This window comes from Corapipo altera, unplaced genomic scaffold (genome assembly GCF_003945725.1).
Source record: "Corapipo altera isolate COAL_440 unplaced genomic scaffold, ASM394572v1 2b, whole genome shotgun sequence".
Classification (NCBI taxonomy): domain Eukaryota; kingdom Metazoa; phylum Chordata; class Aves; order Passeriformes; family Pipridae; genus Corapipo; species Corapipo altera.
In genome coordinates, this window is record NW_020884874.1 from 30,649,317 (window position 1) to 30,661,519 (window position 12,203).

A 12,203-nucleotide genomic window follows, 5' to 3' on the forward strand; every position below is an offset into this window, starting at 1 on the left:
TATGCACAAGGGTAGCAAGAATTGTGCGAAAAGCTAAACAACAAGTGGACACAAAAGGCTAGTGCTACTGGTGCAGCAAAAGAGACAGTGATAAAACATTACTAGAGAAAAGGTACAAGAAGATAAACATGCAAATAAGTACAAAAGATTAAAAATATAATGTGGTGGTACATTAAAGGGGATGAGAAAGAGATTAAAACAGATATGTGAATTAAGTGCATGTTGGATTTTCTACAAAAAATAGAAATTACACCACAACGTCTAAGGAGAGTAAGAATCCATAAGAGTCCTAATACTGAAGCCGGGAGAAAAAGAAAGGCAAAAGAAGTTCAACCTAGTTTTACTCTCTGCAACTAAGCAGGTTAGACACACTAGGCCAAGCTAACTGTCTGTCTGGGGTATTTACAGTTTCATCACACTCCAGATTCTGCTATCAAGCACGTGGCACCAATGCCTATTAACACATCTAAACAACTTGCAGAACAGTTTTCCACTTCCTCACTGTATATGACCTCAAGACTTACCTCTCCATCTGCAGATTAACAAGATGTCCTTTCCGCATTTCTTTAAGTCCGTGAGGCATCATAGAAACTCACTTTACAGTAAAGTGAGACAAGTGAAAACTACAACTGCTCCAAGAGTGTGGAGAGAGAACTACCCTGAGTATTTCTCACAACTTACCAACAAGGTGTCACACCAGTCCTCGGTCCAGGTTCGAACTCTGCTCCAGCCAGCATTAAGAACACACAGCTTCTCCTCCAGGGCAGTCTCACTCCCTTCCACCAGAGACTGGAGAGCAGTGCAACTTTCTGTGATGCTCTTCAGATCAACTTTCCTCCTCTCCAGCTCTCTCAGCACATTCTGAAACAAGTGGACCCATTAACACTGCACTCCTCCCAAAAGCAAGGGCAAGGGAGCCAGATTTCTACCTCCATAGGAAACAAATACATCATAGATGATCTTCATTAGAGAAAAAATATCAAACCAATTATAACTGCCTTCTGTTTACACTCACTCTCTGTAGATAGTGATCTCTTTTTTTTTTTTAAGAGACAGCAAGAGCACAGTGCATGTAAGTGCCATGAATAACTTAGTTTGAGACTTTTTTGCTTTGTTGTCTTTATCTTTACATTCCCTTTTTATTATGTAGGTAAAGCAAATGCAATACACCACATTGTAAAGTCCAATTTTAAGAGGTTCTTTTCTTCACTGTAAAGTACAGAATGCAAATTTGAAGAGACAATCTGGATTTCGCTGTATCTTTTCCTATCAAGGAACTTTTACAGTTGGCAACAATGTGAAGAGTAGTAGGCCAATGTTGAAGGGTTTTTTTCTGAGAACCATCACAACTCGTTACTGCAGATTTTCTATTCACTGGCTACATATTACAGAATCCTTATTGTTATTATCTACGTAAAAATACGTAAATATATATATCTTTAGCTCCACCACTTTTTATAAGTCATCTCTGTTTTTAAATATTTTTTTAATTTAAAAAAATCTTTGAAAGTATGCATACTACCATGTAAGTTAAGTAATATGTCATCTCTAGAATATCAGTATATGGTTTTCATGTGGAAAACACCACCTCTTGCCATAGAAGATTACCGATCATTTTAAAACTGCCTCTAGAAAACGTCAAGACAGAAACAACAATTTCAAACGCAACATAAAGGACCTGTCCTCCTGATGGTGCAGTGTAAGAGTCATTAATTATTTGCATTGCTACACGTGTATGGTAAGTATACTTCCAATAAGTATTTACAAGTTTATTTGGAAAGGAATCTTAGGGACACTGCCACAGCAGAAGTGTAGTGTTAATAATTGCTAATCCTGATTGAAATGCATGCAAACAGGTTTGCAATTTGGTAAGCTTTTGAGTTTTAAGACTGCAGACAGACTCATTCTAGAAATAAAAAGTGACTGGAAACAAAACTGGAAAGACCAGTATTGCTGATCTTTATCAACTGACACTTGTTGCTAACTCCAAGTAATACCCAACTTTCTACAGTGTGAAAAAAAATAATATTACTCCGAAGAAAAGTAGCTAATACATTTGCCTGTTTCCATGCAAAGTTTCGACTTGTAGGTGAAAGAAAACAGAGAAAATAGTAGTCTTTCGTTTCACAAAGTCACAATTTTGAAGACAAAGCTGGTTCAATGAAAGGTTAGAAACTCAATTTTTCATTAAAATTTCCATGCACTTTCAGTTTGCTCTATTAGTATTTGACCCAGTCCACAATTATATTTGCTGATAATTTAAAAAATATTATACTGATGAACTGTGGGAGAGACACAGTAAGTCTTAAATACCTATTAATATCAGATATGCAGTAATATCTTTAACATTTTACTAGTCAATTAAGTTTGAAGTAAGATGCCTGAGATGAAACAGATAAGCCTCAATCACATACTGAATATGAACTAGTGAATCCACTAAAATCTCAGGATATGAGAGATTTAGGAATAAGTACAGGGATTTAAATTCACAGCCACTTCTACACAGTCTTACCATAATGCTAGAAATTTATCTACAAATATTTAGTAATCATACTTACTTTGGCCCAGGCAATTTCTGAATCTAGATCAGAAAGCAAGCTCTCTGCAGTGGATTTCTGCACGAGGTCAGCTTCGGTGGTGGCTAACCACTCTGACAAAGAGGTAGACTCTTTCCTCATTTTGCGTGCCAGCTGAGTTGCTCTTTCGAGGTCTTGTTTTCCTTCCGTCACCTACCAAAAAAAAAAAAAAGGGAGAAAAGAAAAAAATATATATTTTAAAATATACCAAACCCAAAAGTGCTAGCCAGCTAAAATATCCACCCAAATATACAAAATCCTTGCATCTTAAGGCTGTCTTGCATTACAGAAGGACCCTGAAAAGAAAGACTGTTTATAAAGATCTGCATCTTATTATACAACACAGAATATATAAAACCAGAATAATTTTTAATTAAGATACATTTAAAGGAGACAAAGAAACCTGCATACCAATTTATTTATAGCTAGTAAGCACCAAAATGATGTTTACACTTCGTTTATTATGATCCTTTAACTAAAACTCAAGGGGATGTAGAATCCAGTCAGTCACTCAAACACTAAAATCCAATTCCTCTTTTGTATTTTGAAAGACCTGCTAGCAGGAAGCCATAAAGAAAAATTTCATTGAAAATCTAGTCTGTCCTTGAAGACATGTCAGTAAAACAGGTATGAAATTTCATGTTTGCTGCAGTATAATCAATTCTATTTCTCACTGGTTATGCAATTAGTCTGGTCAAACTTTAACACAGACTTAAGAATAAATCCACTCATAACAGTCAGAATCAATTGACATTTTGAAAAATTGCGCTCTGTTCTCAGTTCAAAAAAAAAAATCATAACGTTATACTGCAAATAACTCTGCCTTTCCTAATCTCTTGTCTACATGCTTTCTGAGTTACAGATACACAGGTCCCACCAGAATCCACACCTTTGTGAATGTTCTCAACTTTACAACAGTAAAATATTTCATATGGCCCATGCCAAGATATTTCAACACTGTAATCTGGCCCCTTACCCACAGTTTCATTCACGGAGCTCTGAACGCACATGAGTCCACTTGGTCTTCTATCTTAATTTAGTTAGAAAGAGAGTCCTCCTACCTGTTCCCCAAGGGTTTAACCATTTTTGAAACACTTCACTTGGATAAGTATTTGATTACTAAGAAAACTACTAGTATCAATATTTAATACTGTTCATGGGAAATACAGGTTTGCCTGCATTTTCCATTTCATACTGAGGGTAACCATTTAGATGGATTACAATTCGAAAGTATCATGACACCTCCTAAAAAACCTTAGCTCGACTCAAAAACTTATGACACTGACTGTAAATTATCTAGTAGGGCTCAAAGACTTAAATGAATAGGAGGTCAGTTTTGCCATAACAATGAAAGCTCTATGAATTGTCCTTTCTTCAAGGCTACACCTCCTCCAGGAACACTCTGTGAGCACAGGGGTCTTGCACAACTACAAGATTGTTACGAATAATCTTTAATCTCTCAATTGATCGCTCCTGGATGCAGCAGCTAGCCTAGTATCAGCTTCAGAATCAAACTTGGAATAGCATCTGACAACAAAAAAGGGAAATTACATGCAGACAAATATTCACCTGCATATTTGTTTTTCTTACCTGTGCCCCCAAGTCATTGTAAAGAAATTTCAATGCTGTCAGTTGTTCATCCATCCCTTTGGGATTGTCTGTCTGTTGTTTCTGTACAATTTGCCTTCCTGTCTTGATGACAGTTTCAACCTCCAATTTCACCTCACTCAGGGTCTTATAGAGTTTCTAAAAACACAAATAGGTACATTGGTGAAAAATTTTTAATGCAGATTTTAAAATGTTGCTTCATTTGGGGACCTTAGTATCAAATGGCACTTAAACTCTGAGCTGTGGCTTAGCAGCAGTGTCTAACAGGAAGATTTCAGACTCCTGATGTTCTATATTTTATTCTAGTTTTTATTTTCACACACAAAAAAAGAAGAATTAGCTCAATAATTTAGCAGTGATTACTCCAAGGCCAACACTGTTATATGTATTTCATCTTATGTAAAGTATTTGTTTTGTTCAAATACTAATAATTGTGATGCTTCTCCAGAACATGAGGATGAACCAGGGAAGGGAGTTTTTATAAACTCAGCTGTTTCACCACATCTGTGATCAACAGTCCACTACTTTTATGTCCACGTTCTCACCCAGAATATGAGTTTTTTAGTTCGCAATTTTTGTCTTAGCACTTCCCAATGAGTTGCAATAGTTCCATGAGGACTTTAAGCCAAATTTCCTCAGGAGAGAGTTTAAGCAAGAAGAATCACACAAGAAAGAAGCACCCCCAAGTATGTGGTAAGAACATTGCATACACACCATACACTTTTCCAGGTGAGCTTGGATTACATCAGGGTCAGTATCCTTCACATCCAAGACATGAAGTTCTGCTTTTACACCATCCAAAACCCGCTTGCAATCCAACATGCGCTGCTCAAAATTAGCTGGTTTCTGGAAAAGCTGATACTTTGTACATACTTCGCGAAGCTTTCTCTGTTTTAATAAGTATTATGTAAAAAGATTGTTTCAAATTAGTAGCTGCACTTCAAAAAATAACATTTAAAGCATTTCCCATCACAGAGTATGCCACCACAACTCAGTGGCAATATATGGCACTACTATTTGCCTAGCCCAATTTCATCACCTATTCCTAATCTCCAACTGAGGTGCGAAAGAGCTGTAATTCTGTATCATACACTTTGAAAATACCCATTCTACTGAAATACAGAGACTTTCTGACTTTCAGCATTTATCTCATGATACTTGTGAAATTTAAGCTTCCTTATTCAATTCATCTAGAGCTGCTTGTTTCCTTATGAAAGCAAGTAAAAGCACGTATTTTCTTCTGAGATTTGTTTGACTGCACCAACAAGTCACAGCAGTGTGTGTGACTCTTGTATTTTTACCTGCAAAGCATCCAGCTGAGTTCCACCACGGGGCGATCTGCACTCAGGAGAAGCAGGAGGGAAAGAGCGAGCACTTTTCTTGAGCTCCTCTAAGGTTGATTCATGAGCTGCAATCTCAGCTTGAATTTTCTGCAATTTCAGAAAAATAGGAAAAAAACACCAAATTGCTTGCACAGGGGGAAGGGGAGTTTGCTTACCACCTACTACCCATCACAAGTAAATCTACTCTGTAAAACAAACACCATCAGGTTTATTTTAAATATTCTGCCTTTGGTGACAGCTTGCTAAATTAAAAGCCACTGTAATTCAATACAACCTTCTTAAACGAAGAGAACAATCCAGATTACAAAAGATAACACCTAGAGCATCAGCACAGGACTGAAATAAAGTCTTCATGAATTATTAAGTCTAGGTTGAGCACTATGATGAAATATTTCAAAATGTTTTGTAGCAAAGAACTGTACTGAAATACCTGGGCCTCCTGGGGCATCTGAAAGGCATCTATCCTATCCGTCAGGTAAGATGTCAGCTGTCTATCCAGATCTGTTAAGTTTTCTTGCAAGACATGTAACATGTGGTCGGTTTCTCGCATCGTCTGAAGCTGTTGTTCCAAAGTGATCTGCCGGCTCACCGCCTGAGCAGGACAGAAAGACAAGACAAGATGGAGTTGTAATTCAATACAAATTATAGTAAACTTTCTCAAAACAAAGTGAGAGAGACACAAAAAATCCTATGCTAGGAGGACTGGCTAAAAAGAACACTAGTAGGCAGCAATTTTTGAAGTTTGCTGTGGCTTTTGAACCAGTAACAGACAAACAGTGGCACAGAGAGTTGTGCTGCTAGATATACAGGATAGCGAAAACAGGTCTTTCCTATCACCTCTGGAAGAAAGTACTCTTAAAAACATACCAGCTTCAAAAACTAGCTATTCAATGGAAGTCGGGGACTTCGCAATACATCACATGTTGTTTGGTGTCTAAACACACATATTTCCTTTAAAACCAACAAACTCATTCTGTTACAGTATCAAAACAGAAGTCCACATCTCTTTCCCTTTATTGCCCCTTCCTTCAACAGCAAAACATCCAAGTTCATCTGAAATGTCACTAAATTCCCCACTATCAACACATGCACAGACCAGTGTATGTGCACATACACATACAGAGATGTGGAGAGTTGTCAACAGCCTAGTGTGTCAGCGCTGCAGCTACCAAAGCAGACAGGTTTTTATATTGCAATAAAGTACTGTTGCAACAGGAAAGACAGTATTTAATGCTAACTTAAATGACAGCACATAGCCCCCAGCTGAGGGCACTGCATTTATGTTGCTCACCGTAATGAGCATGAACCAAAATCCCCTCTATGACTACACTCTGGCAGTGACAGAAAACAACTCCCATCATACAATTTGGCAGGGGCCTGTATTACCAGGATTCAGAACACAAAAATCTATGCAACCTGAACTGTGAAACACAGCTAGTCTTCCTCTACTTATTAAATCTACAAAAGGTTAGACTGAAGTAGGAAAAGAGGAAAAAGACAACATAATAGATGGGTGATGAGAAGAATGTTTTCCTTCTGTTCTTTATTTCAGTATGACTTCTTCCTAGCTATTTCTAAGAGTGAAAAATGTCACTTATCCTCCTCATTTTTACAGTTCGTGAGCCGCTCACTAGTATTTATGGCAGTAGGAAGGCAATATTAACATCAGTTGTTGACCTGTCCCTCCTAAATTTGCAACTGCCTTTTTGTCACAATTACCTGAAAAAATACAAGGAGGTCCCTGCAGTACAAGGGTGTGTTGAGCTTGCAAAACAAATCCTGACTCAAGTCACAAAAAAAAGAAAAGCATCTTGCTCTTTGGCATTACTCCAAATTGAAAACAGCTGACAACACTGTGATGCTTTTTACTCTTTTCCTGTATTGCAGTCCTGCATCTATGAATTCAGCCAGCAAGAATCACTTCAGACTACTAAACTGAAAACCCCAGTTTATTTCAACCCTAACCCCAAGTTCTTACCAAGTGACTCAATTCCTCGTAGCGGGCATTGAAAGCTTCCAATTTTTCACTGATGATGTCATCAAGAATCCCTCCATCAATCAATGTCTGCCCAAGTTCCCGAATCTGGGTTCGATTATCAGCCGGATGACGCAAGACTGATTCCAGGGACTAATGAGCAGAAAAAGTTTTAAAGGTCAAGGCACTGAATATTACTGTATTTTTCAGAGTTGGAAATATGGTCACATACATAGAAGTTCAACACCTCAAATGTCTTGAAAGTGCTCTAAAAGCATAAATTAGTTACAGCTTAATTCATGATGGTACAGAGGTACATCAAGGCAAATACAGAGGCGATTTTACTTTAGATAATGAAGTCTCACAGCATTTCTTGCCTATTCACATCATTTCACAGTACTATAACACTGCAAGGAATAATCAATTTGCACAGGTCAGGAGACAGTATACAATTTTTTTATGGTACCAAGTCCAGCATGATCCTGTACAGAAAAATTCCACTTTTGGTGGAGGATCTTAATAATATGCATTTCTGATTCAGAGTAATACATTCATTTAACATGAAGAATCAGAATATTCAGCACATTTCAGCATTCTACTGAAGTGAAGAATTTACTTGTTTTTTAATGGAGCTATGTGAAAACTTACTAATCCAACAGAACCATTATAATACCTCAAGGGCATCATTGACAGCATCCAATTTATCAGGCAGATTTCCTGTCATTTGAACCCTTTCTTCCAGATTGTTTAGCCAAGCTGTTTCTAAATCAAGATACTGTAGCAGCTCAATCCAACAGGACCACACCTCCTAGGAGAAACAGAAAAAAAAATAGCCTAGAATACAGAATGCCTAGAATAGCTCATATACTCTGTGAACAACTTATAGATATGTTTCTGAGAAATTCACCTAAAACAGACAAGTAGAAAATATTCAAAAATATGCCATGGTACAGTATGGTCTAGACAGAAAAACCTACAGCTATAGCAGGAAGATACAGAGAAAAAAACCTAGTAGTCTCTAAACTCATGCTAAAACTATCACTGACACACAGGTTTGTTTAACTATGTAAGAATGTAACAAAATCCATCCACTCCGCTTGAAAGATAGGACATATACACCCTATCCCAGACCATAACTACATGGTCTAATTATTATTGTATTTCAACCTTTAAATTCTGGTATATTCCTTTCTGTCATTTTGGAAGATGCATAGATGAATAACAGAGCTGTGAGACAAGGTTACTTATTTGCAGAAGCATTGAATACAATACAGATTATAAAAACAAAGTTAGATGGTGTCTCATGGATTCCAAGGATGTCATTTCAAGGGAAAGCAATCTTGGAAAGGAGCCACAGTAAAATGCATTTAAGCTGAAGCTACTGTATTCAGACATTTTCAGTATCGTTCTCCATTCCTCTTGTGCCACCTGTCCCCATTTTACAGAATCACAGAAGCAATTAGGTTGGAACATATCTCTGAGATCAAGTCCAACTTCTGACCAAACACCACGATGCCAACTAGACCATGACACTAAGTGCCACGTCCAGTCTTTCCTTAAACACCTCCAAGGACAGTGACTCCCCCACCTCCCTGGGCAGCCCATCCCAACACTTAACAACTCTTTCAGTGAAGAAATTCCTCCTAATGTCCAATCTAAACCTCCACTGGTGCAGCTTAAGACTGTTGTCGTGTCATCAGTTACCTGGGAGAAGAGGTCGACCCCCACCTGGCTACAACCTCCTTTCAGGTGGTTGTAGAGCACGAAAAGGTCACTCTTGAGCGTCCTTTTCTCCAGGTTGAACAACCCCAGCTCCCTCAGCCACTCTTCACAGGACTTGTGCTCCAGACCCTTCACCAGTTCCACTGCCTTTCTCTGGACATGCTCCATGTCCTTGTAGTGCGGGGCATGGAACCGGACACAATACTCGAGGTATGGTTTCACCAGGGCCAAGTTCAGGGGGGTGATTCGTTGCCCTGATCCTGCCAGCCACATTAGTTTTTATACAAGCCAGGATGCCATTCTGGGCCACCTGGGCACACTGCTGACTCATATTCAGACAGTTGTCAACCAGCACCCACCCCCAGGTCCTTTTCTGCTGGGCCACTTTCCAGCCACTCTGCCCCCAGCCTATAGCACTGTATGGGGTTGTTGTGGCCAAAGTGTTGGACCTTGGCCTTGTTGAACCTCATACCATTGGCTTCTCAGCCCATTGAATTGTTATGTCCAGATCCCTCCGCAGAGCCCTCCTACCCTCCAGCAGACTGACACTCCCACCTAACTTGGCGTTGCCCACAAATTTACTAAGGATAGACTCAATCCCCTTATCCAGATCATCAATAAAGATATTGAACAGATATGACTACAATATGACTATCATTCTTACCTCCAACGTGTGGCATTTCCCCCGGATCCGATTGCACAGTAGCTGGTAGTTCTCCAGCACAACGTTCAACTCAGTTGCCAGGTCCTGACCACTAGAGGGCACTTTGGTGGCCAGCATCTTGATGTTGTCTTTGAGAATCTTCACCCGCACCTCCTTCTGCAACACATCCTCCTTCGCTCTCTGCCCAAAGAAAAAAGATTACATGAGCAGTCTTTAATTGCCATACAGTCAGATACTCACCACTCAAATGGAAAAATCAGCAATATTACACTGGAAATCCTGCTGCCAATGCATTCTTGGGCACAGTACAACTCCCAGTGCACAGGTCTGGAGTAATAATATTATCAGTTGTCAAGTTTTGCTTTAACCAGAATTCAGGAAGGAAGATAGCTGGAAGACAGATCAGGCAGACAAGTCTGAGCCTGTCTCCGTTGAGACAAACAGAAGCCATTAGAAATAGTGACTGTCCTGTGTCTTTCTTTTCAGGTTTCAAAAACAGTTTTTTGAAGTTGAAGTATCTCTAATAACAAGGCATTGCACTTTATGGTAGAATTCAGTACATGACAGCATAGTTTTCATACAGATTTTTCAAGATGTCTTCTAAATGTACAGTAAAAGAGAAAAAAAAAGCCAGTTAATGGAAGGGCAAAGAATGGAAAATTTGGGGAACACATTCTATGGTAGGATTATCAAAAACCATCTACTCTTATCTTAAAATTATTCCTTCAAATGTCATCAGGAGTTCCACACTGTTCAAATGAGAGCAGAATTGGCAAGGTCAAAACCATATGCAAAAACATGCCTAGTTAAATACAGACAGTGCTCTTTCCCAGTCCTACAAGTAGTCCCAGGATACTATTGTTACTGCAAATGAAAGAGGAATTGCAAGTGTTACAATAAATTTACTGGCTCGGTGACACAACTGTCAAATTTAAAAATACATAACAATCTGGATTTGACAAAGGTAAATGTGCTCAAAGTCTCACAGATTTGCAAATGAAAAGAGGGTTCTTTCTTTCCTTGGCTTGTGTTCAGCCAGCTGCCAGACTATGTGAATCTCAAATGGTTTCAAGGGACATGAATATATTAAAACACTTGTTAAAGACTGCTTCAGAAAATCTCTTCAAAAAGAACAATTCTAAACTTCAAATAGCTTTGTCAAAGCACTTGTAAGGGAGAAAATTCTTTTCTATGGTCCATTGAGTAACAGTATATTGGATACTCATTTAAAAAGTGTACATAAAAGTCAAAACATCTATGAAGATATGCCTGAGCTCTCAGATTAAAAACCACAGATATTTATTTACTCTGTACCTATATCCAAGAAAATTAGCTATTTAACTGAAAATAGATTATAATGAGACAAAAATATTTCCTTCCTCTCCATTTATTTGGCCACCAGACCCAAAATTAGAGAAGCAGGGACCAACATCACTCTCTGATCCTTGTGGATCTCTTCCAACTCAGGATATTAAGAGATCACTGTTTGCAACAGATGATAAAAACAAGATAACCTTAAAACAGACCTGTTTTAAACGTGTTTTAAATTTTCTAAATCTCAAGTTACAATATCTAGTGGACAAGAAACTGAAGTCCAAGAGCTAGAAGCAGAAGAATGTTTTCACAACCTCTAATTTAGATGGTATAACATCACCTTTTCTTTCTCAAGTTTCATCTCCTACTTTCCATATTCTTATACAAAGCAAACCTGACTCAACAACTGGGCAAGTTGTTATTCATTATGAAATCCCTACCACCTTGTGGCCAAATAGAACATCTGCTTTTACAGTTTATGCTTTAAAAAACAAAAATTCCACAAAGTAAAGATGTAAAATGCCACTACCCTTGTCATGACCCAAGCTCCTTTCCACACAGATAATATTCCTACAAAAGGTCAGCCCCCAAAGCCATTAAGTTTTGTTTCTCTTCAATCAGGACTCTACAATGAGCTGGTACTGCTGACCTTCATTTCCTCTACTGCATTCTCTAGCTCTTCAGGGGACTTGTATTCAAAGTCTTTTTCCAAATATTCTTCTTCAGCTTGGGTCATCCATTCTTGCATCTCTGCCAAATCCTTCTTCAGATTTACAGCTTTTTCCTGACTTTCAGACAGGCGATTTTTCTGACTAATGATCTAGAATCCAAGGTAGAGAAAGGAACAGCAGTTTTGTTACTTAAATGTCCTTGTATATATGAAAAACCACAAGTCTTTGTCAAAATATTTTACTTTCAAAACATATTCAGGGTTTTTTTAATTAACGAAAGACTTTTATTTTTACACACACACACACACTCACAAACTTATGAACCCTTTT

At 38.2% G+C, this 12,203-nt stretch overlaps 1 protein-coding gene across 4 annotated transcripts in view; it reads right to left on the bottom strand.

Annotated features, from left to right (window-relative positions):
- The window catches only part of UTRN (utrophin), a 363,103-nt gene that overhangs the window by 237,284 nt on the left and 113,616 nt on the right, over positions 1–12,203 (bottom strand). For all 4 annotated transcript variants that reach the window (XM_027631971.1, XM_027631965.1, XM_027631979.1 and 1 more), the window contains 10 exons: positions 11,852–12,022; positions 9,889–10,068; positions 8,176–8,310; positions 7,506–7,655; positions 5,958–6,119; positions 5,486–5,614; positions 4,899–5,072; positions 4,167–4,322; positions 2,559–2,729; positions 682–861 (listed from right to left, as the gene is read on the bottom strand). In XM_027631971.1, coding sequence (XP_027487772.1) covers positions 682–861; positions 2,559–2,729; positions 4,167–4,322; positions 4,899–5,072; positions 5,486–5,614; positions 5,958–6,119; positions 7,506–7,655; positions 8,176–8,310; positions 9,889–10,068; positions 11,852–12,022 — 1,608 coding nt within the window. The remainder of the gene's footprint in view (positions 1–681; positions 862–2,558; positions 2,730–4,166; positions 4,323–4,898; positions 5,073–5,485; positions 5,615–5,957; positions 6,120–7,505; positions 7,656–8,175; positions 8,311–9,888; positions 10,069–11,851; positions 12,023–12,203) is intronic.